The following is a 26,476-nucleotide window of genomic DNA, read 5'->3' on the forward strand; positions in this document are numbered from 1 at the left end:
GGACCCTTGTCTATGATGGTGTACACATATATAGGATACACCTTCCTAGTCTATGATGGTGTACACATATACAGGATCACATATATAGGATACACCTTCCTAGTCTATTAGGGTGTACACATATACAGGATCACATATATAGGATACACCTTCCTAGTCTATGATGGTGTACACATGTATAGGATACACCTTCCTAGTCTATGATGGTGTACACATATACAGGATACACCTTCCTAGTCTATTAGGGTGTACACATATACAGGATCACATATATAGGATACACCTTCCTAGTCTATGATGGTGTACACATGTATAGGACCCTTGTCTATGATGGTGTACACATATACAGGATACACCTTCCTAGTCTATGAGGATACAGTATAGCACTAGAGCTACACACGACGACGCACTGTGTATTGATGTCCTGCAGGTATACACACCAGATACTTCTTTATAGCTGAGCAGCGAACACCATTCGCACACATGTGTCCTCCGTCACAGGTCACGTTACCCAGCATGCACCGCCGCGGCTTCCCTCTTCCCACAGTGCCTTGCGGTAGCCGTTCAGCCGCTGCACGGCGATTATCTGCGGAGTCCCTGTCGGGGCTGATGCTGGTTCCCGGTGTGAGGGTAGATCTGCGCTCCGGTCACCATGCAGGAGCTCATCGCTTGTGTGGATCACATTCGCTTCGACCTGGAGCTGGCTGTGGAGCAGCAGCTGGGGGCACAACCTCTGCCCTTCCCGGGCATGGACAGTAAGTGGGGAGGGGGCAGGGTACTCTGCAGCCGGCCCATGTCCCCGCCTGTCACCCAGAGCAGCACTCTGTGGACCCCTCAGCGGGCACACTGATGCCATCCCTAGCACAGGGTATACTAGACGAATAGTTGTCGTTTTTTGAATGCCTTCGTGAAAAAAGGGTCCACAAAATAAGACCCGTGCCCCATGGGACTGGGGGGCTTGTGCCGCTGTTTGGGGCTCAGGCTGTGCTCACATGAGGTTATAGGAGCAGAACATTGGGTGGCATATAACCTGGCAGATCAGCCGCACAGTGACTCTGGGTACTTCAGAAAGAATGATCCTAGAAGTCTGTGCCTCTAAGGGCTCATTCACACGAACGTATGGCCGTGGTGCCTGTATTGTGGTCCTCAATACACGGGCACTGGCCGCGTGAAACCCGGATTGCGGTGCAGACCCATTGACTTGTATGGGTCCGTGATATGTCCTATCCTTTGCGGAGCATAGGCACGAATCGGAATCCCATGGACGGGCTTCTGATCCGTGCCTCCGATCTTTGTTGTATCTCAATGGGTCTGCATTGCAATACGGGATTCACACGGCCAGTGCCCGTGTATTGCGGACCGCTATTTGCAGTCTGCAGCACCGGTACAGAAACCATATGATGGTGTGAATGAGCCCTAAGGCCCCTCTACATACTCCTAGGAATGCTCATTCTATAGGTGCCACCAATCTCCAAATGACCCTGCAAATGCTCGTTCATGGGGTGACGGCATCACTGATGGGGACGCCAACATCAATGGATCAGTGTAACCGGAGCAATGAATCTGTGAGGACGAGTAAGAGGTGTAGGGATCAGTCATCCCCATACAATGGAGGCGATCGCTCTGTTCCCGATAATTGCCTACTCGGTTGGCTCCTGTGAAGGATGATCTGCCTAACCACATTCTCAGGTGCTTGTTCTTGTGGCTGCAGTCAGCTAATAGTTAATTTACAGTGTGAACCGTTTCCCCTCCGACTTTTGAGGTCATTCAGAGAAACATGGCTGGTTTCTTGCTTATATCGTTGCATCTCGCCTCTCCCCCACTTACCGCTAAACTCCAACCCATTGTTGCGCTTCAAAATTGAAACGGGTGAGTTAGGCCCATGCACTTTACTAGGGTCAAAGCCTGAAGCGTCAGTACCGGTGCCACTGCGTTGCCATTCCTCAAGGTCTGCCAGGTCAGCGCAGGCTGGAGAGCGGGAATAGGAGCAATAACTGGGGGCACGGGAATGGTTAGGAGCACGTCTTCAGTTCCTTCTGCCAAGGTTGGGTGCACAAAACGTTTGTCATATGTTTAACATACACAAAAAAACGTATATACGTTAACGGATGCCGTACACTGGCATCCATCACCATAGAGTTCCATTGTTAAAAACAAAACAAAAAAAAGTTAATGTATACGTTTTTAGTTGTTTTTTTTATAATGGAACTCTATGGTGATGGATGGCACCTGTCAACGCATACTTTTTTGTGTGTGTTAAACATATGACAAAAACGTGTTTCTGATATTGAAGTGCTGGATTATCAGATGCCGGATGATGGGAATATCACTGTTTATGAAATTGAATGGTGCACACATTTATATTGACTGTTTTGTTTGTTTTTCTAGAATCCGGGGCAGCTGTTTGCGAATTCTTTTTGAAGTCCGCCTGCAGCAAAGGTCAGGAGCGTTTGTCTTACCAGTGCCATGCGCAGACATGCAGTATGATGTTTATGCTGTTAACCCCTGAAGGACCCTGCCATTTTTCACCTTAGAGGACCTTTCATTGATTATTACACTGTGAACTAAGTATACAGACATGGAGAGCGGCCCCCGGGGATCTCACTGCACTTGCTATTATCCCTGGGCGCCGCTCCGTTCTCCCGCTATGCCATCCGGTATCTCCGGCCACTAAGTTATAGTAGGCGGAGATTTCAGTCACTAAGTTATAGTAGGCGGAGTCTGCCCTTGTTCTGCTGTAGCGCTGGCCAATCGCAGCGCAGAGCTCACAGCCTGGGAGAAAATAACCTCCCAGGCTGTAAGCTCTGCGCTGCGATTGGCCAGCGCTACAGAAGAACAAGGGCAGACTCCGCCTACTATAACTTAGTCAGCGGAGATACCGGAGGGCATAGTGGGAGAACGGAGCGGCGCCCAGGGATAATAGTAAGTGCAGTGAGATCCCCGGGCGCCGCTCTCCATGTCTGTATACTTAGTTCACATTGTAATAATCGGTGAAAGGTCCTCTTTAAAGGGAACCTGTCACATCCAACAAACATCCCAAGTCGGCAGCAGTACCTTAGAGTAGCCAGCAGCGTGTTTGGAACGATCATTTTATTCCTTCGGGCAGATGAAGCAAAAGCTGTAAAAAAAAGTTCTTTAATCCCCTGCCGCTTCTCTAGTCAGGCTGGAAGTCACGGGGGCAGCGGCCTCCTTGCTTCAAGTCACGGTAACCACGCCCCCTTCGCTGTGATTGACAGCGCTTAGGCACGACAGTTTGGCTGGCTTTGCCGAACTGCCGGCTGTCAGTCACAGCGAAGGGGCAGGGAAGGGGGCGTGGTTACCGTGACTTGAAGCAAGGAGACCGCTGCCTCCGTGACTTAGAGCCTGACTAGAGAAGCGCGCCGGCAGGGGATTAAAGAACGTTTTTACCGCTTTTGCTTCATCTGCCTGAAGGAAGAAAATGATCGTTACAAACACGCTGCTGGCTACTCTCGGGTACTGCTGCCGGCTTGGGATGTTTGTTGGAGGTGACAGGTTCCTTTTAAGGACCAGGCCATTTTTTGCAAATCTGACATGTCACTTTATGTGGTAATAACTTTAAAACGCTTTTACTTATCCAGGCCATTCTGAGATTGTTTTCTCGTCACATATTGTACTTCATGACAGTGGTAAAATGGAGTAAAAAAATGTCATTTTTATTTATAAAAAAAATACCAAATGTAAAAAAAAAGGAAAAAATTATCAAATTTCAATTTCTCTACTTTTTTTAATAGATAGTAATACCTCCAAAAATATTAATTACTTTACATTCCCATATGTCTACTTCTTGTTTGGATCATTTTGAAAATGACATTTTATTTTTTTGGGGACGTTAGAAGGCTTAGAAGTTTAGAATCAAATCTTTAAACTTTTAAGAACGTTTTCAAACCCCAATTTTTATCATGACCAGTTCAGTTATGAAGTCACTTTCTGGGGGTTATATATTAGAAACCACCCATAAATCACCCCATTTTAAAAAAACTACACCACTCAAGCTATTCAAAACTGATTTTACAAACTTTAACCCTTTAGGTGCCCCATGAGAATTAAATGAAAATGAGAATGACATTTAAAAATTTCATATTATTTTTTTTTTTTTTTTTTTTTTTATTGTAATCTTTTTTTCTGCAACATATCAAGGGTTAACAGCCAAACAAATCTAAAAATCTATTACCCTGAATCTGGAGTTTACAGAAACACCCCATGTATGCTCAAAAACTGATGTATGGGCACACAGCAGGCTTCAGAGTGGAAGGAGCACCTTATGGCTTTTGGAGAGCAGATTTAGCTTGAATGGTAATTGGGAGTTATGTCGCATATCAAGACACCCAGAGGTGGCCCTAGACTGGAAACCCCCAAAAAAGTCACCCTATTACAGAAACTACACCCCTCAAGGAAAATTGCAAGGTGTGTAGTGAGCACTTTGACCTATCAGGCGTTTCACAGAATTAGGAAACGCTTGGCTGTGAAAATAAAAAAATGAATTTTTTTTTCCAGAAAAAGTTGCTTTACACCCCCATTTTACACTTTCACAAGGGAAAACAGGACAAAATGCACCCCACATTTTGTTTCCAATTTCCCCCCGAATATGCCAACACCCCATATGTGCTCAAAAAATGATGTATGGGCACATGGCAGGTTTCAAAAGGCAAGTAACGCCATAGGGCTTTTGGAGGACAAATTTTGCAGGATTGGCTTTTGGGAGTTATGTCGCATATGAAAACACCCTGAGGTACCCCTAGAGTGGAAACCAACCAAAAGTGACCCCATTCTGGAAACTACACCCCTCAAGGAACATTTCAAGATGTGTAGTGAGAACTTTGTCCTCAAAGGTGATTCATGGAATTGGCTTTGAAAATGAAAAATATATTTTTTTTTCCATAAAAATGGACTTTAGGCGCACATTTTTCACAAAGGGGGAACTGGAGAAAATGCACCTCCTAATTTGTTACCCATTTTCTCCTGATTACAGCAATACCCCGTTTGTGCTTGTAGACTGCTATATGGGCGTACCACAGGGGTCAGAAGTAAAGGAGCACCAAATGGCTTCTGGAAGGCAGATTTCTCCAGAATAATTGACAGGCGCCATCTTGCAATTGAACACAATTTACATTTTTATCTATTTTTCTCACCCAGTTTCCTTGGGGGACACAGAAGACCTTTGGTATAGCTCAGCTCCATAGGAGGCGTGACACTAAGTGAAAACTGTTAAGCCCCTCTTCCACAGCTATACCCTCAGCCTGGAGAGAGAGACTCCCAGTTTTTCTGTTTAGTGTCCAAGGAGGCAAGACACTCCCTGCTCTGCAGGGCTGTTTTCTCGTTGTTGAAATTTAGATTTTAACTTTTTTCTTTTTCTTTTTCTTCCAGACCATCAGGGACAACAGAGACGCGCTAGACCTCTCTGTTTCTCCCGGGGTTGAGCTGCGCCAGTGCCGGTCACCCGCACTGCTGCCTCCCCCAAAGAAGGCAAGGTGGACCAGGGCAGCCTAGCTCCCCTGCATCCCGCCAGCGTAAGGGTCGCCCGCACGCCAAGTCCCTTTTCCAGCGTCCTGCCACTACGGTGCCAGTAGCTGAAGGGCGACCCTGCTGGAACGGACCGAGGGTGAAGACTGCTGATGGTGAGAGAGTGGCTTCTCCAGCCCTACGTCCCGTCCCCCCCTTTCCCGGCCTCCTGCGTGCCTGACCCCCATACTGGTGCCTCTGGACCTAGGCTGGCCCCTGGGGTGCCGCAGGGCGGCAATCTGCTTCCTGCTCCCTCTCCTCCCCTCCCCTCCTGGCCTCCATAGAACATGCAACTGGCTGCCTCCCACCGCTAGCTGCAGACTAGGTTCAGCCGCATCCCTCCCTTCTCCTGCCGGAGTCCCTTTTTATCCTGTGAGGGAGGTGACTTATCCTTAGCTAACACTGTCATTGTCCCGCAACACGGGCACCCGGTCTCAGGGTCCCCCTTCAGGGTATTTCACCTCCTTACCAGTGCTCTGCTCAGGGCCAAGGGCCCGCTCCTGACGTTTCTGGGCAGCATACTAGGGCCAGCCGACCATCGGTGCATTCCGGTCGGCCGGCGCCGTAAATTTTGGCCCAGGCTTTGCGGCCTACTGGGCTGCAACTCCGGCACTCCTTTCTGCCCCCCCTGACTCTTCCGGCCCGCGGTGTGGGTGCCCCCGGCAGGCATGGGGCATGCCGATCGGCTGGGCGCCGCACTTTTTTGGCCATGGTTTCGCAGCCCTGCTGGGCCGCAATTCCGGCGCTCCTTCCCGGCCCCCTGACTCTTCCGGCCCGTGGGGTGGGCACCCACGGCCATTATGTACATGCGCCGTTCCAACTCAGGTCCCGTCCGGTACCTCAGATACTTTGCGGCCCCTGTCTGCCGGGCGCCGCAAAAATTTAGGCCCTGGCTTTGCGTCCCGCAAAATTCAGGCCTCGGTTGGAGGGGGCGGGAACCTATCCAGGAGCAAACTCTTCCCGCCTGGAGGTCCCCCTCCCCCCCCCCCCCCCCCCCCCCCCCCATTGGATCGCAGCGCCGCCCCCAGGCCGGATCCCTGTTAACCCTTTGGGTACGGACCTGCTCCCATTTAGAGGAGACCCTGTCAGATCTAGGCTTCCTCATGGGCCTGTATTTGCCTCTCTGAAAGGCTGTGCCCCTGTATGGTGGCCCCATTCCTGCCTCAGAGAGGCTGTTTATAAAAAAAAAAAAAAAGGATTTCTTGTGGGCTGCGCTGGACGCTGCAGCCTGACCTCACGCAGTGCTGACCGTACGCATGCCCCCCCCCCCCTTCCATAGGCGGCATGTCACGCTCCCTGGCTGTGGCGCTGGTGGGGTGCTTGCACTCTCACTGGATCTGCTGCCGGCAATGTGCATGCCTCCTTTCCTAAGACTGCATACATACACTCTCACCGACTGTATTTGTTCTCTCGCCAGTACGTTGCTGGCCATGTGCATGACCCTCATCCATGGCGGGGTGCTCGCACTCTCCCTGGATGCGATGCTAGCCATGTGCATGACCCCCCTTTCTGGGCAGCATTTTGCATTCTCACCGGATACGTTGCTGGCCATGAGCATGGCCCTCTAACATAGGTGGAGTGCTTGCTCTCCCATTGGATACGGTGCTGGCCTTGTGCATGACCACCCCTCATTCCGTGTGTGGAATTTTCCACGCTCACAAGATTCACGGCTGTCCTTGTATATGCTGTGCTGGACTGGTACATGTCCCCCTTCATTGGTGGAGTAGTTGCACTCTCACGAAATTCGGTGTTGGGTGGATTATTGCACAATCACTTAATGCTAGGATAACCCTGTGCATGCCCCCCTTTCACTAGGTGGACCTCCTGCGTTCCTGCTAGATACTGTGTGGCCATGTGCATGGCCCCCTTCTGGGCGGAATATGGTATGTCCTACTTCTCTGAAATAGATACTGGCCTTGGGCATCCCCCCTTTTGGGGCGGGCCTTTGCACTCTTGCCGACTGCAGTGTTTGCCAGGTACATTTCCCCCCTTTCTGGGCGGACTGCTTGCATTCCGTCGCATGCCGTACTAGTCTTGTGCATAACTCCCTTTCAGGTTGCACTTTGCACTTCCGTAGATACTGTGGGTCTCTGTGGTTGGCCCTCTTCGCTGAGTGACCATTTTTGCAGTGAGCGGACGTTGTTGTGCGCTCTGTGTGTTGTTTGAGCCGTGTATGCCTTCTCCTCCTGTAGGTGGGTTGTCTTGCTTACGGGACTGCTCGTACGTATGCCTCCCTTCCTCCTGCGACATGTCGCAAGCCTTGCACTCTTCTCTGCAGAGATCATTCTGTCCACCTGACCCGGACGGGCTCTACTTCACAGAGCTGGGTGGTACTCATTCTCTGGTTTGGATTGTATATTGTGGTCCCGTTGTAATGGTATCCACCGTGTTCGTGGTTCCTAGATGCGTACCCATTTGTCCTCCCGCGGCATTGCTTCCCTGTGCAAGCGGTCACATGGTCGAGAGTGCTGTCTGCAGCGCCCCTCGAATTCTACGTTGGCTCTGGCGGGACTACGGTTCCCTTGCCTACTACCATTTCCTCCTCTTCGGATGCAGTGTGGTATGAGTCCTTCCTATTGGCGCCCTCTGCGCTTCAGTCTGATCTGCTACCAGGTTCGGGCCGCTCTTCTCGGGAATGGTCACCCAACGTCTCTTGGGTGCTCGATTTTATCCATGTCTGGGGACCTCCACTTTGGGTTCTTCAGGGTATTCGCCTTCTGTGAGGCAGCGAGCAGGGTGTCTCGCAGAGTAGCGGGGTTTCTGCTTTTGAGCTGTCCTATGGCTTCCCTGTTGCCCACTCCTCCTTTCGGTTGGAGGGTGTTATGCTGGCCTCTGTCTCGACTGCTTTCCTCGCTGGCTCTGTTTTGGCTCCCGCTCGGGGCATATCACTCCGATGTGGCTTCTGCCCCGGCCAGGCTTCAGAAGGGGAGAGCATGGTTGTTCACTTGGATGGTTCTGGTGTTCCTTGTGGTCTCGTACAGTCTCCCTCGTTCTCACTGGCAGTACTAACTGTGGGCCTATTTACCGGGTCTACCGCGTTCTGTTCTCCCGCTGGGTGCAGATTGCGTTTTCCATTCTGGGCAATGGTCCTGCTGTGGACTTACCTTTCTCTGTAACTTGGGAGGACTACCCTTCGGTCAAGATTGTCCTTAGATCTCCCACACCGGGACTGTAGAACACCTTCCTGTGGTGGCTACGTCAACATGGACTTTAGCCTGTCTTGTCCTGGCATCTGTCGGATGCTGAGCGGACCTTTTCGGTTCCTTCCGTCTGTCCTTCTGCTCCCCCACTCCGGTTGGATACGGGACGATGTTGCTCGGGGGGGGGGGGCGACGGGACCAGTTTTGCCGACCCTTCTGCCCGTATTACTGGTCTGCGCTTGATCACATTGGGTTTTCTCCCGCTTGCCCAGGCGATTCTAGCGGGCACGCTAGTGTTTGCTCCCTGCCGTGCTTCGTCCAGGATCTGTTGTCGGACTTGGGGTTCTGTGGGAAGCTGGGCATTCCCCCACTCTGCCTTTCTCTCCCCATGGTTCTTTCTTTCTCCAGTCCAGCCTAGACATGGGACTGGAACTCTTACTTGAAGTGTCTAGTGTCGGCGCTGTCCTTCCTCTTCTAGCGTTCCCTGGCCATCCTGGGCCTGTCAAGACCTTCTTCCATGGAGTGGCTCTTTGGTTCCTCTGTACCATTCCCCGGTACCGCCCTGAGAACTACATACTGAGCTCTCGGCGCTCCAATCTTTCCCTTGGAGCCGTTACAGAAGTTCTCCCTACTCCTTCTGTCCTGTACGGTTGTGTTTCTGTTGCCATCAGGTCTCTGACGGGTGTCTGAATGGCGGCTGTTCTCCATCTCGTCCCTTCCTTCCTCTTGAAGGTGGTATCTGCCTTAATCTCAACGAGGCTATCGTCCTCCCATTCCCACCCCCGGGAACGGACACTTCACCGATTGAACATTGTTTGGGCCTTGCAGTTTTACTTGGAGATCTGACTCTTGTCGACGCTAGGTCTCTTGTGTTTCCAAGAGGTCCGCGCAAAGGTTTGACGGCCTCCAGGGTGGCTTTCCTCCGCTTCATCAGAATGGCTATTACTGAGATTACCGCACCAAGGGCAGGGTTCTGCTTTTGGTGTCACCGTTCATTTCACCAGAGCAGTCGGTGCCTCCTGGGCCGGAGGCATTGGGCTTCGGCCATGCAATTGTCCAAGGCGGCCACTGGTCTTCCTTGCACGCCTTACCAAGTTCTACAGGGTGCATACTCTGGCTTCGGCGGATGCTGCCTTAGGCCGCCTGGGTTTGCATGCGGCGGTTCCTTCATGCCTTCGGGTGCTTCGCCTTGGAGCTGTGGTCCCTCCCCTCTTGGACTGCTCTCGGACGTCCCAAGGTCTTCTGTGTCCCCCCAAGGAAAATGGGCAAGAAAACGAGAATTTTGTATAACTTGCCAGTAAAATCTCTCTCATTCTTCCTTGGGGGACACAGCACCCACCCATTCATTGTTTTATTCTACACGGTTTCTGGATTTGGTTTACCCGGTTGGGTAGTTGACTTGTTGGTTCCATTTGTTGGACATTGCCTTTTCTCACTACTTGGACATGCAACTGGCAGTCTCTCTCTCCAGGCTGAGGGTATAGCTGTGGAGGAGGGGCTTAACAGTTTTCACTTAGTGTCACGCCTCCTAGGTAGCTGAGCTATACCTAAGGTCTTCTGTGTCCCCCAAAGATTTTACTGGTAAGTTATACAAAATCTTGTTTTTTCTGTAACACGTCAAGGGTTAACAGCCAAACAAAACTCAAAAATCTGTTACCCTGAATCTGTAGTTTACAGAAACACCCCATATGTGCTCATAAACTGATGTATGGGCGCACAGCAGGCTTCAGAGTGGAAGGAGCACGATATGGCTTTTGGAGAGCGGATTTAGCTGGAATGGTAATTGGGAGCTATGTCGCATATGAAGACACCCTGAGGTGGCCCTACAGTGGAACCCCCCAAAATGCGACCCCATTTCGGAAACTACACACCTCAAGGAATATTTCAAGGTGTGTAGGGAGCACTTTGACCCATCCGGCGTTTCACAGAATTAGGAAAAGCTTGGCTGTGAAAATGAAAAATGTAATTTTTTTCAAGGAAAAGTTGTTTTACACCCACATTTTACACTTTCACAAGGGAAAACAGAACAAAGTGCACCCCACATTTTGTTCCCCATTTCCCCTTGAATACGCCAACACCCCATATGGAGCACCATATGGCTGTTAGGAGAGAGGATTTAGCTGGAATGGTAATTGGGAGCTATGTCGCAAAACTACCCTCAAGGAATATTTCAAGGTGTGTAGTGAGCACTTTGACCCATCAGGCGTTTCACAGAATTAGGAAACACTTGGCTGTGAAAATAAATAAAAAATTCACAAGGGGTAACAGGACAAAATGCACCCCACATTTTGTTCCCCATTTCCCCCCGAATATGCCAACACCCAATATGCTCAAAAAATGATGTATGTGCGCATGGCAGGGCTCCCCCCCCCCCCCCCCCCCCGGAAAGGGTACTTTTTAGCAAACAGGTGTCTCACAGAAAAGAATATGTAGTGGTTGTTGGAAAGTGGATATGCAAGCGAGGTGGACTAAATCAGATATAAAGTGGAAATATTACAGGGAGCATAAAGGATCAAATTAAATTAATATTCCATGGAAGAATGGTAGATTCTGAACAGAAACTGAGGGATCTGGAACAGCTTCAAATAAAAAAATCTGTTCAGCTATTCCAGATGTTGTTCTTCTTTCTTTTCAGCAGCAAAAGGGTTAAATTCACAGTGGTGGTACACCACAAGTCCCATCAAGCCACAGCAGCATAGAACCTCTCTGCATGCAGTCACAAGCTTGAATGGCTGCATGCAGGGAAGTTCAGCCGCTTCCTGTGCAGCTATAGCGCTGCCATTGGCTGGAGCGTAGTTCTAGCCAATCGCAGCGCTGGCAGGGGATCCAAAACACTGGTGTCCCCTGCCTCACCTCGGATGTGACCGGTGCTGCACCGTCCCCTGACCTCCTGCCCCGCAGCTTCTGACAACTTCCTGCGCTGCAATGTGCTGGTCTCATTAATCAGCTAATAGCAGCGCTTGGAGCTGCAGGGGGGCAGATCAGCACCATGCTGCCCTTACCTGGCATGGCTGCCTGTAAGAAAAGCCATGGTGCCGCAATTCCGCCCCAATCTTCCCGCAGACCTCATGAAGTACATGTACGTCATGGGTCTTTAAGTCACGTCCAGATATGACATACATATACGTCATGGGTCCTTAAGGGGTTAAAGCGGTTGTCCGGCAATTTTACTTCGTTAACTCAACCTCGGACTGCTGTAATTGTTAAAAAACAAACAAAAGTATTCTCACCTGCTGCCCACCACTGTGTTCAGACTCCCCTAATGGCACTTCACTGCTGGGTCACATGTCCCTTGGGTATACATCGCCACTGACACCAGTCATTGGCTGCAGCTGCGCGGTGACTGTGTCCGTCCGGGGGTTTACAGGATGGGGACCGGAAGACCTCTCAATGGAGACAGAACGGAGGGGTGGGGAGCAGGTCAGTCTGTTTTCTTTTTTAACAAGTGGAGCAGGCTGGGGTTGAAGGTTAAAAACGCCACAAAGCTGACAACCCCATTTAAAGGGGTTTTGCCATCAGACAATGGGGGCATATTGCTAAAATATGCCCCCATTGGAAGATAGATGTGAGTCCCACCTCTGGGACCTGCACCTACAACGAGAAGAGAGCTGGGAAATTAATGCCCTGCATCCATTTCTATGAGGCAGCCGAAAAAAGCTGAGTGCTGGCTCTGCTATTTCCGTCTGCCCCATAGAAATTAATGGGAGCAGGGGCTGCGCATGCGCGGTGCGCTCCCATTCACTTGTATGGGAGCAGCGCTTGGTGGTGGAGAAAACCCGGGGTCCTCCAGCCACAGCTCTCCCCGCTCTGTTCTCCTTGTAGGTGTAGGACCCAGACCATCAGACAATGGGAGCATATCCTAGCGATATGCCCTCATTGTATGTGATGGGAATACCCCTTTTAACCATCTCACATCCGCCCATAGGATATAAACGTCCTATGGGTGGATGTTTATCTCTGAATGGACGTTCTGGAACGTCCATTCAGAGATGTCGGTGACATCAGGGCACCCCAGGGAGAAGGCAGGGACAGTTCCCAGGTGTCCCTGCCTTCTAGATTACTGTATACATGGCGCTCAACGCTATGCGCTACCTGTTCTGGCCCGGTGGTCATGTGACCATCGGGGCCGGGAGAGTGCAGGAGCTGTCGGGTCTTCCACAGACCTCAATCAGCCCTGCACTGAGGCTGTACAGCCTCTCTGGGGGGTGTATTTCCCCTGTAACTAGGGCTACTATGTCAGCCCCAGTTGCAGGAGAAATCAGTAGTGAGAGAGAGAGAAAAAAAAAAAAGGGAAGTTAAATGTCCCTCCAGAGGTCTTGTATGACCTTATGGGGGACGCAAAGTGTAAAATAAAAAGTGTTTTTGGGGGGGTTATTTTTTATGTAAAAAAAGAAAAAAAAGTTAAAAATCAAAAAAAATAAGTAAAATAGACATATTTTGTCTACCTCAAAATACATATGGTCGTGTGCATGAGCCCTAACTGTGTGTACAGAGAACTGTTAGTTACAGATAACTGTACATAGGGGGGGGGTTGTTGTTGTTATCGGTGATTTATAGCATTCTCTGTGTAAGGGCTGTTTCACACGAGGGGATGCCGTGCGTGTCACCTGCAGCATGAATGACGGCCAAGTCCCTCACTGAACAGCAGAGACACAGAGCATTAACATGCGTGCCTCTCTGTGATCTCTTTACTACAAATTCACAGTGAGATAAAGTTGTCACCGTGATTTTGTAGTAAAGAGATCAGAGAGGCACGGAGCATTATCGGTCATGTTAATGCTCCATGTCTCTGCTGTCATTCACGCTGCGGATGAAACGCACGGCATCCGTTCGTGTGAAACAGCCCTAATCGTGTATACAGATATGGCTGTCAGTCACTGATATCTGTTGGAGGTGTTGCCAGTGTTTGGTAGCATTCCCTGTGTAACTGTGTGTACTGAGATAGTTGTCAGTCACTAATTGTACCTCCCCGTGTATAACTGAAGTCAGAAATAGAGAGATAAATGTAAAAATAATCTTTTCCCACAAAACTACCATATACTCTGTATTAACCTGCACAGCATCTCCTGCTCAATAACATGCGGTCTCCAGATTACACTGCATTTCGTGGTGAAAAGTCCTCTTTAGGTGTTATCCGGGGGAAGGAAGGAGAAGGAGGAAAAAAACAAAAGCTTCCAGTCCCTTCACTGCGTTGTTAGCAATAGTCTCATAACGTATTTATCATATTTCCTGTGTAAATTATCTCCTACATGACCCCACTCTGCGATCTATTGCTCTCCCCAACTTCTGGGTAAGTGGTAGGACCAGCACCCCAGCATCCCCCACACGGCTGCTTTGGTTCCAGCTACTGAAGCAAGATCCCGAGTGTGGCTGCTCCAGCATAGAGAAGAAGCATGGTCACTTCAGGGGTCCTAAGGGCTCAGTGTGTAGTGGCAGGATGGTGATCCTGGCTGATAACCTTCTAGGAGTACATTTTATACCTCAGTGTTGGAAATGTATAGAAGAGGTCCCTGGACAACCTAATCGTCGTAAATACAATACTAGTTTATATTGAAGCAGAAAATGACCAGTACTATGGAACTTTTTTCCTTGTCATTATACTGTGTGTCTTAAGATTCTTTTGATTTGATTTTAGGGGGCATGTGCCCTTTTCGTCATATTAGTGGGGAGAAGACTGTGGTCTGTAAGCACTGGTTACGAGGGCTTTGTAAGAAAGGGGACCAGTGTGAGTTCCTGCATGAATATGACATGACCAAAATGCCAGAGTGCTACTTCTACTCAAAGTTTGGTGAGTTATTTTAGTCTTTACTTCTTTACAATGGTTTGCTATATGAGGGGTGAATTTTCCTGCAGCAGATTTATTTATATATATATATATATATAATTTTTTTTTTTGCAACCATTTCTGCAACTGAAAATGTTGTTCGAAGTGTTCCATTAAAAGTATAGGCTTTTTAGATTTACATTGTATGTCGCCTTTGCCCTTTTTGTAGGCGAGTGCAGTAACAAGGAGTGCCCATTTTTACATATTGACCCAGAATCCAAGATAAAGGACTGCCCTTGGTATGATAGAGGCTTCTGTAAACATGGTAAGGTATCTAAAGCATAGAAATCTGATAACCTGGAGCCTGCCACAGATGTAGATGTCTGAAAGCTTTGCTTTTCTTGTAGGTCCCCTATGCAGGCATCGGCATACACGTAGAGTCATTTGTGTCAACTATCTAGTTGGATTTTGTCCTGAAGGCCCGAACTGTAAATTCATGCAGTGAGTATCATCTCTGTGTCCTGTATTCTGCTCTCCACTATCAAGGGATGTTCACATTTTGGGTAGAAGGCTTTTATCTGCAGCCTACAATTCAACAGACCTTAAAACTTAAAGCGATTGAGGGTTTCCTGCAACATGTACAGGGCTGTGGAGTTGGTAGATAAATGCTCCGACTCCACAGCCCTGAACATATACATATATATGTAAGATAAAGCACAGAGAAGGCTGCTGCCTATAGTAATACTGATAGTTCTGTCTCCACAGCCATGCTTCTGATATTTTATGGGATTTAATTGACCACTAAAGTGGTTTTCTGGAATTAGAATAACATTTTATCTCCCAGAATCAGGGCCACTCTGGCACATGGGTTCTGTTCACTGGCTGAGCATTTTTCTTATCTTGTTCAGCGTTTATGGGCATCATTGATAGTCTTTAAGAATTTGGCAATTACAGTAAAATTCCTTTAAGGCTACTTTCACACTAGCGTTCGGGCGGATCCGTTCTGAACGGATCCGCTCATAATAATGCAGACGGAGGCTCCGTTCAGAACGGATCCGTCTGCATTATATTAGCAAAAAAAAGCTAAGTGTGAAAATAGCCTGGGACGGATCCGTCCAGACTTTCAATGTAAAGTCAATGGGGGACGGATCCGCTTGAAGATTGAGCCACATTGTGGCATCTTCAAACGGATCCGTCCCCATTGACTTACATTGAAAGTCTGGACGGATCCGCACGCCTCCGAACGGCCAGGCGGACACCCGAACGCTGCAAGCAGCGTTCAGCTGTCCGCCTGTCCGTGCGGAGGCGAGCGGAGCGGAGGCTGAACGCCGCCAGACTGATGCAGTCTGAGCGGATCCGCCTCCATTCAGACTGCATCAGGGCTGGACGGCTGCGTTCGGGTCCGCTCGTGAGCTCCTTCAAACGGAGCTCACGAACGGAAACCCGAACGCTAGTGTGAAAGTAGCCTAATTTGGCAGTGACTGAACCTGCAGGGTGTTAAATTGGATTACTGAATGGCCCTGAAATTGCCCCAGAGTTTAAAGGCTATGGACACATTTGGGGACTATTTTGTATCATAGCATTGTGTTAATTTTGGACTAAAATCATTTATTTTAATCAGTCTTTATTTTTTATTTTTAAATCAAATTATAATTTTTTCCTCTACAGCATTAAATTCTTATAAGTTTGATAAAAATGTAGCTATAATGAGTGTTTATGAGCTGTCAGAACTTCAGAGATAAGGGCTACAGATCAAGCCATCAGAGCAGCTCCCTGATGGATTTCGAGAGCAATACTGCAGATGCACTAAAACTGAAAGCTATAAACGCTGTTGAAATGCAGACCAATTGAAAGAAAGTTTTAGCCCCAAATGAGTAAAAGGAAATGATAAAAAGATTGCCAGCAAAGATGTCCATAGCCTTTTAAAGAGGACCTTTCACTGATCCTGACATTGTGAACTAAGTATACAGACATGGAGAGCGGCGCCGCTCCGTTCTCCCGCTATGCCCTCCGGTATCTTCGGTCACTAAGTTATGGTAGGCAGAGATTTCGGTCACTAAGTTATGGTAGGCGGAGTCTGCCCTTGTTCTGCTGCAGCGCAGAGCTCACAGGCTGGGAGGGCATAGCGGGAGAACGGAGCTGCGCCCAGGGATAATAGCAAGTGCAGTGAGATCCCCGGGCGCCGCTCTACATGTCTGTATACTTAGTTCACAATGTCAGGATCGGTGAAAGGTCCTCTTTAATACATTAAAATAACTGCACTAAATGTTATATAGAAGCAAAGTTTACTCACCTGCTAATTCCTCTCCTGCTCCAGCACATTGGGGGTCCTCATCAGTCCCTGATGGTCTTTGTGTATTCCTGGAGTGGAGACATGCTGTACACCCTCAGCAGTCATGTGTCATCCATGCTGACATTGTGGTTGGGCTGCAGCGGCCTGATGGATCCATTGCATGTCACTTCTCCAGGAACATAGACAAAGAGCAGTGGTAGCCACTGGACGAGCCAGGGATCAAACAGAAGAGTAATGTTGTATTTTCTAAGGTTCTTGCGTCCTCTCCTTTGCAGTGTGGAATTAATTCTGTTTAATTTTGCAGCCCCCGATTTGAATTGCCTATGGGTGCTACTGAACAACCTCCTCTACCTCAACAGACCCAGAACCAGCAAAAGGTAATTAGCTTTGTAATGAGAATTGGGTATAAATGTGAAGTGGAATGCCGTTGGCTGACATGATGTATTAATAATGGCACTTGCTGTGGTCTGTGAAATGACTTTTTCTTTTCTTTTATGCCTGCAGCAAAATAACAGCCAGTCGTCGCAGAGATCGTCCTCCCTCATCCAGTTAACAAGCCAGAGTTCACCTTTAGGCCAGCAACGGTCTCCACAGACCATCGGTGTCATGCAATCACAGAACAATAATATAGGAAATCGGGGGCCCAGACCACTGGAACAGGTCACCTGTTATAAGGTAAGCTGTTATGTGCATGATGTGTTCCTACTAGGCCTTGTGCATCTGTATTATGTTTAATACTGCACAGCTTAGCTGAGAACGTTAGTGCATAGGAGCTCTGCTCATTAAATACAATGGTTTCCAGACCCCTATAGTAGTAACAGATCTGCACTAATCGTTACAGCCCTTCCTGGTGTACCTTTTCTATTCCTTCCACAATTGATGATCGTACCTGCCACCCCTTCCTTCCTTCCTGAATAGGGGCACACCGTGGTAGTCAACCAAGCCTGTCCCTCCCATGTACACTACTAAAATTTAATATGCCTGATGGGTCTAATTAAAGGGGTTGTCCAGCCTATGAGCCGACTACCCCAATGGTTCTCACCTCTGCTCCATTAGAAAACCCCCCAAAAAATCATGTGTCCTTGGTCCTACTGTGCCGCTGCTGCCCTATTCCCCGCAGGATCGGGAAATGGCTTAGTTCTGTGACCGCTGCAGCCATTCACGAGCTTCAGCTGTAACATGTGCTTGAACACCATGTCATGACAACATGCTGTTCAAGCAGAGGTGACATCTGAGGCCTGTGATTGGCTGCAGCGATCACACAGAACTAAGCCACTTTCTAATCCTGGGGGCAGGGACCGACTGGGAACTTGAAATGGCCTTGAAAAAAATAAAATTGGCCCTGTGTTGTAGGCAGGTCCATATTTTTTTGTTCCGATCCTAATCATTGTATGATGTCTCCTGACACAAAAACATGGCACACGTCAGCTCAAAATGGCTTTTACGACACGGGACTGTTTTCCGACACTTGTGGCCGCTTTACTGTTCTAAGAATGCTATTTATGTTCTACATTTTGTCTGCAGTGCGGTGAGAAGGGACATTATGCCAACAGATGTACAAAGGGTCATTTGGCATTCCTGAGCGGACAGTGACTGAAGCCCTACGTGTGTGGAGGATCCGGCGAAATGAAAGATGTTTTTTGGTGGAGAAATGAAAGGACACTGGGCTTTATTTTTTATATATATAATTTTAACTTTTTCAAATGTCAGGTTTCTTCTCTTCTGTAAATAACTGGGCAAACTTAAATTTTTGTTTGCCATTTCTAAAGAAACATTTCCCTTGTTTCAGTCACTTCCCAAAATTATATTTTGGCAATTCATTTTTTTTAATAAAAAGTGTACATTTATTTGTACTGTTCTACTGCATTTATTTGTATATCATTGCAAGACCATCTGATAAATCTGCGATTGCAGAGGGTTCCACCATGAGGCTTAGTTCACACTTCAGTGATTTGGTCAGTGATTTTTATCAGTATGTATTTATTTATTTATTGATCCAAAACCAGGTGCGGCTCAACAACACAGAACATCTTTCCATTATACTTTCTCTGTGGAGGCTCCAATCCTGGATTTGGCTAACAATCACTAATGGAAATCGCTGACCAAACATTGAAGTGTGAACTAGGCCTGACTTCAAGTTGTAAATGAAAAGCACCCAAAACTTCTGTATAGTGTGTTTTCATAAGCCAATTCCACTTTTATTTCATAGGAAGAACAAAATAAGAGATACAGCAACCAATCAGGCAGCAGCTTTCATTTAAGAGACCGCTTAAAAATGAGAGGTAGAATTTGAATGTTACTGCGGACATACACTCACCTAAAGAATTATTAGAAACACCTGTTCTATTTCTCATTAATGCGATTATCTAGTCAACCAATCACATGGCAGTTGCTTTAATGCATGTAGGGTTGTGGTCCTGGTCAAGACAATCTCCTGAACTCCAAACTGAATGTCAGAATAGGAAAGAAAGGTGGGCTACAACAGCAGAAGACCCCACCGGGTACCACTCATCTCCACTACAAATAGGAAAAAGAGGCTACAATTTGCACGAGCTCTCCAAAATTGGACTGTTGAAGACTGGAAAAATGTTGCCTGGTCTGATGAGTCTCTATTTCTGTTGAGACATTCAAATGGTAGAGTCCGAATTTGGTGTAAACAGAATGAGAACATGTATCCCTCATGCCTTGTTACCACTGTGCAGGCTGGTGGTGGTGGTGTAATAGTGTGAGGGATGTTTTCTGGGCACACTTTAGGCTCCTTAGTGCCAATTGGCCATCGTTTAAATGCCACGGGCTACCTGAGCATTGTTTCTGACCATGTCCATCCCTTCATGACCACCATGTAGGATTCTGATGGCTACTGCCAGCAGGATAATGCACCATGTCACAAAGCTTGAATCATTTCAAATTGGTTTCTTGAACATGACAATGAGTTCACTGTACTAAAATGGCCCCCACAGTCACCAGATCTCAACCCAATAGAGCATCTTTGGGATATGGTGGAACGGGAGCTTCGTGCCCTGGATGTGCATCCCTCAAATCTCCATCAACTGCAAGATGCTATCCTATCAATATGGGCCAACATTTCAAAAGAATGCTATCAGCACCTTGTTGAATAATTGCCACGTAGAATTAAGGCAGTTCTGAAGGCAAAAGGGGGTCCAACACCGTATTAGTATGGTGTTCCTAATAATTCTTTAGGTGAGTGTTTCACTTTTCCATCTTAGAAGTTTTGATGTACTGTATATGGGAGCCTAGGAGACACAGTATTACTGTGGATAGTATTTCAAACCCAGCACTCCATAATTCTAGCTTCAAAAAGTTGTAAAATAGGCCTTTGTGGCCTTTTGTGCTTTCTTGCGCAAAAATTTTGTGACATTTTAGCATTTTTACACTACCTCAGTTTCGAAAAATTTGGTATGAAAGTGTGCATTGTTAGCCTATTGTTTAGTTGTTTTAACCCCTTACCAATATTCCTTTTTACAGAGGTCACTAAGGGGCCTTAGGCTGGGCCGCTGCCTTTACACAAACGTGGGGAGCAGGGGCTTGGCTCTCTGAGAGCCAAGCTCCTGCTTTAACAGCCTAGACCAGCAGGAATGCCAATACAGGCTGTTTAACCCCTTACGTGCTGCAGGCAATGGCGCCCGCCGCATGTAAATAGTTACACAGCAGCCCATTGGCAAATGAGATAACGGGGTGCTGTTGGGGGAGGAGCTTTTGTGGGAGTGTGTGTGTATATATAGCAACATAGGACATTTTTCAAGTGCTGATTTTATAAGTGATTCTGGAGGTGGATACAATCTAAACAAGATTTGTTTGTTTAAAATCTTTCCCCTCTTTAAAATGACAGACCTGGTTCTGTGCAGGAATTGTTGTGCTTTTATTTCAGGTTCCACTCTTCGGAGGTTTGGATGCTGTCTGATCTGTAGACAGCTCTCCATAATGCAGCAGGAAATTGCATTTTTTAAATATGAGATTCGTAAATTACCCATTAAACTTGGGCTGAGAACGTTGCAATGCCACTGCCACAGAGGCCCCCTAGAAATGGAAGATGGTTTACTGCAGGTTCTGGTAGACTGAGAGTTGTGGATAGTAGACATGTCCCACAGTCTGTGGCTCTCCATAATTCATTTGCAGCACTTTCAGAGTGCAAGAGCAACATGGAGGATGGCTCAAGCACAGTGGGTGAGAAACAATCATCTCCCATGCCTAAAGTATGCAAGACTGCAGCCAAAGACAAAAAGGAGAAGGTGTGGACTGATGGTAAGCAGCTGTTGGTGGGCGATTCCATCATAGGTGTGAAGTTTGAGAAAAATGGTGGTGTGAGATGTCTCCCTGGTGCTACCGCTAGCAGGGATAGATGACAGATCCTTAATATTGTTAGGCAAGCAAAGCAGGAAAGGGAGGTGAATGTTATTGTCCATCTTGGGACAAATGATCTTGCTTGCAATGAGGTTTCAAAGGTGAAAGAAGCTTTTCACACACTTGGAAAGGATATACGGGAGGTTGCATCAACTGTTTCATTCTCTGCAGTTTTGCCTGTGCATAACCTTCAGCATGACAGGAAGATGCGCATTAAGGAATTCAATGTATGGCTTGGTGAATGGTGTCTGAACCAAGGGTTTGGCTTTGTGTCTCATGTTGGCTCTCGTTGGAATGGAAAAGAACTGTACAAGAAAGATGGTTTGCATCTTTCTCTCAAGGGAACGAATGTCCTCAGTAAACAGTTCCAAGTATTTGCTAAGGAGCATTTAACCTCGGAAAGGGGGACAAAAGAGTGATAATCCAGCAGTACAACTGCCCCCTGGAACAATGCGAGAAGATGCCAGTAGCACAAAGGTTAAACGATAACTGTCACACTTAGACCCTAATTTCAATTTTCATATATGTAGTTACTAATAACATGATATTTCAGAATCAGTTACTATTAGACTGACTTACCCCATATTTAATAAGATTCAGCCCTTAGCAACCAGTCTGCATAAAACTGCAATTTCTCTATTTAGTTAAGATGGCCGCCACTGCCCTCACCCTGGGGCTAATCCCGCCTGCCCTCACTAGCCAGTAACAATAGCCCTTCAAAAGTGTCAGTAACCAGAGCCCTCCACCCTAAAGGGTTAATCTCCTGCAGCAGAAAGGGGTCCTCTTACCACATGTTGCTCTCATTTATACACTGAGAAGACGGCAGATCTCCATTCCCTGCTCTGCGCTGATTCGGCTCTGCATTGTCCCAGTCTGCTGAGTGAGGGAGCGTCTGCCAAGCGCAGGAACAGGGAGAAGTGCACACAGCCCAGGCACTGTTATCAGCTGCTGGGGAGGACCTGGCTTTAATCATTTACACACAGTCCCTTGCTGTCTGTAATCTGACCTTGCAGGCTGCGCTTCTGCGTCCTCCGTCCTTCAACACAGAGGACGGACCTGCATAGCAACATGATTTTAAGCACAGATAAAAATAGGCAGTAGAGGGAACAAAACTATGGAATTAAGGGGTAATTGAATACACAGTGAAAAGTTTAAATATGGCCACCAAGGAGATATTAATCACCACAATCCAATACTCCCCCCCCCCCCCCCCCCAAAAAAAAAAAGACCGTTATACTTTAAGAAATGACAAGCTCAGATTCTTGTCTACAAATGCTGGCAGCTTAGGGAATAAGATCAATGAACTTGAGGCTATAATGGCATCTGAGAATATAGATTTTGTGGCTGATGTGGTTCAATGGGAGTAATGACTGGGATATAACAATACCAGGGTTCTCTCTATACAGGAAAGACAGAGAAGGCAAGAAGGGGGAGGCGTGGCCCTATATGTGAAAGATAGCATAAAATCTAATTTGATACAAGTTAGCGAGAACAATTTAGAGTCCGTTTGGGTTACCTTGCAGCTTGATAATCGTAAGGTAACTCGTGTAGGTGTGACATATAGACCACCTAGCCAAGTCAAAGAATTAGATGATCTACTAGTTGAGGAAATAACTTCCCCCTTCAATGTCATTTTGCTATCATTATGGGAGACTTCAATCTTCCTGATGTCAACTGGAAAACCAAAATAGCTAGTTCTGCCAGGAGCACAGATATTCTAAATTCCCTACTGGGATTATCTCTACAGCAAGTAGTTGAGGAGCCAACCCGGAAGAAAGCCATTTTAGATTTAGTATTCACAAATGGGATTTTGGTATCTGATATTACTGTAGGGGAAAGCTTGGGATCTAGTGATCACCAGTCAGTGTGCTATACTAGAAGTACAGTGACTGAGTCACACCACACAAAAACAAAAGTTTAAGGTTTTAGAAAAATTTACTTATCTAAAATTAGATTAGTGGTATAAGAGTCCCTATCAGATTGGAAAAGTTTCAGTAGAGTCGAGGAGAAATGGGACTACTTAAAAGAGGCACTATTGAAGGCAACAGAAAATTGCATTAGGCTCGTCAGTAAAAGCAAAAAAAGGAAGAGACCACTGTGGTACTCAGCAGAAGTGGCCAAAATCATTAAAAACAAAAAGATAGCATTTAGTAATTATAAAAATAACAAATGAATCAGGGCTCTGAATCTATTGAGGCTATGTTAGCACTCCAAGATAAGTAAGCAAAAGAGGAGCCCCTGCAGAGGGGGGAGTGTAATTATTTTAAAATATAACTTTTAATGTGGTCTAGAGATAACAGAATAATATAACTCACTACAATACACAAACATACATAGAGGGACCAAGTTAATGGTGCCCTGGTAGCTGGTAGAGACAACAAATCTGCTCCGTCTAATGAAAGGCGTGAGCAGTCTTACCAGACCCTTGTAGATACTGGGATCAGTCTGGGATGATGAGGTGCAGGAAACGATGGATGTATACCACACGGGGGGTTGCAGATTTGCTTAGTTGCTGTGTAGAAGGAGCAGCAGGACATGTCCTGTATAACCCTACCCATGGGGGAGGGGGCTATTTTACTACCTACCTACACAGAGCACTTGCCCTGAAAGGGGCGACACAGTCCGGATACCTGTCCCTATCTTGGACCTTATCCCTAAATCTACAATCTAATTGCCAGTGCAAAAATTATGGTGCTTCCAATGACCTCCCGACGTGGCACGTTTCTGTCCGTGACTCTTCAGGGGAGTAAATGCAGGATGGAAAATAACGGATAGATAACCGCAGATGTGTAGCCTGAGGCTAAATAAACACTGGGAAGAAAGCAAGCAAAAAAGGCTTGTATCCGCTATCCCAGGGTGGTGGGATGCGGTATTGCAAAGGAGGGGTGGTCCTATGCTGGACGGTCAGGGGGATACAATGATCCAGTATCTAGTGAATCCCCTATGGTTGGGGGAAACAACTATAATCAACCAGCTGCAGTTGTGTACCTAAGTAGTGGATTTTAAATAGTCGCGCCTCTCCTCCGTCACGCCCCCTCCTCACAGACGTCATCGGGACGCGACGCCAGGCCGAAGCGCTGCGATTCTCCCGGACACGAGGCCCGCGCGTCAGGTGGATTGCCTGGGCAGAGTTATCGCGTCCGAGATCAAGCGCGGACGTAGCGCATGACGTCGCACACCGGTGACGCCACGTGGGAGGGGCGGTACTAGCGACGGAATAGGCAGAACCAGAGATCTCCCAGCCAAACAGACGGGCCGGCGATCACGTGGGATGCAAAGTGTATGCTTCTCCATGGTAATAATAAGAATATGTTGTCGTAACAGGCTAGTGACATTTGGTGCAGGGAAGGAGGCAACAGGTCATAGATGATACAGACATGGTTAAAGTTAATGCTGCGTGGGCAGCATTCAGCGAGGCGATGCGCGAACAATGGTGCGCATCAACAATGCGAACAAAGCACAATATACAATCAGACAATGCGCAATTTAGGTTGCATAAGTGCATATGAATACGCAGTCAAGGCCCAAACATAGCATAATATACAATCAGACAATGAGCAATTTAGGTTATACATGTGTATATGAAAATAAATACGCAGTCAGATATGGAGACCGTGCGTTGCCGGGGGGCGCATGCGCAATTTTAAGATGGAGGCATTAGCGCAGTTATGAGGGTGAACCCACAGTATTAGGTGGACAGATGAGGCAGTACAGTGGACATGAACGCAGTATTTCAGATAAAACAAGTATAGTTTAGTCTTTCATTCATGCCGCATGGCGCTTACGTTTTCAGGTTAAAAATCCAGCGTGCTTCACATTGGAGGAGGTTCCAGTTGCCCCCTCTCGGCGGGGGTTTTACAAGGTCAATGCCCGTGAATTTTAACTGAGCTTTTCCATTATGGTCAGTGTGCACATGTTTCGGGGTGTCTCTCTTGTGAATGACATCCCCCATGTGCTCACCAATCCTCCTCCGGAATTCATGTATGGTCTTGCCAACGTATTCTAGACCACACTCACAGAGGATGCGATATATCACCCCCCTAGATTTACAATTAATGAAGTGAGGAATGGGGTACGTCCTACCCGTGACTGAGCTGGTAAAAGATTTTGTGGTCATAATGTGCTTACAGGCAACGCAATTGCCACATTTGTGGCTGCCTACTACGTTTGACCGCAGCCATGTTAAATGTGTCTTAATAGATGAGAAATGGCTGTGAACCAACTCGTCACGTAGGTTAGGGCCACGTCTATATGTGATCTGTGGGTAGTCTCCCAGTACATCCTGAAGGTCGGGGGCTATTTTGAGGATCCCTCAGTGGTGTTGTAGAATCTTTTTGACTTGGTTTGAACCTCTGTTAAAAGTAGTGATTACTCGTAACAGTTTAGTCACAGGACTACTCGGCTGTTTAGGGGTTAGTAAGGTAGGTCTTTGTCGACGCAAGAGCTGCTTTGTAGGCGGATCTGAGGGCATAGTCAGGGTAACCCCTTTGTAGGAATCTAGCCCTCAGGTCAGCTGCTTGTGCCATAAAGTCTTTTTTTTTTTTTTTTTTTATCAATTTCTGCGCAAACGAAGATACTGACCTCTCGGTATCCCTCTCCTGAGTGGGAGGGAATGACTGCTCTCCCATCTCAGAAGAGAGTTTGTCGCATTGGGTTTTCTGTGGATAGAAGTATCCAGCTCCCCTCTATCGTTTTTGGTGATTTTGATATCCAAAAACGGTAAACTAGTGGGGTGTGTCTCATACGTGAACCTCATACCTATGTCATTCTGATTTAAACAGGATACAAAGGACTCAAATTGAGTAGGGCTGCCACTCCATGTGATGAAAATGTCATCAATATAACGCGCCCACAGCCCAACTCTAGATAGATCATCCAGATTTCTATCCCCGAAAACCAGGGTCTCTTCCCACCAGCCCAGGAATAAGTTAGCATACAAAAGGGGACAAGGGCTCCCCATCGCGGTACCCCTGAGCTGGTGGTAGATGTTCAGGGTAAATTCGAGGATCCGGACAATGAATTGGCTGTGGGCGCGATACTGACAACCCCGAGAATTATAAAAAATAAAAAAAACGAGGATGACAGGCAAATTTCTAAGATTAGGCAGAGAGAGGCCAAACAAGTTATAAGAGCTTCTAAAGCACAGGCAGAAGAGAAATTAGCCCAGTCAGTGAAAAAAGGTGATAAGACATTCTTCAGATGCATAAATCAAAAAAGGAAACTAAAACAAGGAATTGCCAAATTAAAAACAAAAGAAGGAAGGTATATGGAAGAAGATGACTGCCTCAATGAATACTTCTGTTCAGTTTTTACAAAGGAAAATGAAGGCAAAGGACCTCAGTTAGGAAAGAAGACTAATGAATCTTTTGATGCATGTGTCTTTACAGACAAAGAGGT

The 26,476-nt window shown here is 47.2% G+C and overlaps 2 protein-coding genes across 2 annotated transcripts in view; one reads left to right on the plus strand and one right to left on the minus strand.

The window, feature by feature from the left end:
- LOC122944459 (pentatricopeptide repeat-containing protein 1, mitochondrial-like) overlaps positions 1-558 on the minus strand; it is a 19,958-nt gene extending 19,400 nt beyond the window's left edge. Inside the window, exon 1 of the mRNA XM_044302738.1 lies at positions 441-558. The gene's annotated coding sequence lies outside the window, so the exon portion shown is untranslated. The remainder of the gene's footprint in view (positions 1-440) is intronic.
- Positions 529-18,575, plus strand: CPSF4 (cleavage and polyadenylation specific factor 4). Its single transcript, XM_044302739.1, has 8 exons — positions 529-755; positions 2,389-2,439; positions 14,296-14,448; positions 14,654-14,749; positions 14,832-14,925; positions 17,022-17,094; positions 17,222-17,392; positions 18,242-18,575. The coding sequence occupies exons 1-8, from the start codon at positions 653-655 to the stop codon at positions 18,308-18,310; spliced, it is 810 nt and encodes a 269-aa protein (XP_044158674.1). The 5' UTR covers positions 529-652; the 3' UTR covers positions 18,311-18,575.
- Positions 18,576-26,476: the final 7,901 nt, after the last annotated feature.

This window comes from Bufo gargarizans, chromosome 8 (genome assembly GCF_014858855.1).
Source record: "Bufo gargarizans isolate SCDJY-AF-19 chromosome 8, ASM1485885v1, whole genome shotgun sequence".
In the NCBI taxonomy this organism is placed as follows: domain Eukaryota; kingdom Metazoa; phylum Chordata; class Amphibia; order Anura; family Bufonidae; genus Bufo; species Bufo gargarizans.

Excerpts from the sequence above, each read along its gene's own strand:
- CPSF4 (XM_044302739.1), top strand. The coding sequence starts at position 653 with ATGCAGGAGCTCATCGCTTGTGTGGATCACATTCGCTTCGACCTGGAG. Across the intron at positions 14,449-14,653 it reads CTACTTCTACTCAAAGTTTG|GCGAGTGCAGTAACAAGGAG; the intron begins GTGAGTTATTTT and ends CCCTTTTTGTAG. Across the intron at positions 17,095-17,221 it reads AGACCCAGAACCAGCAAAAG|CAAAATAACAGCCAGTCGTC; the intron begins GTAATTAGCTTT and ends TTATGCCTGCAG.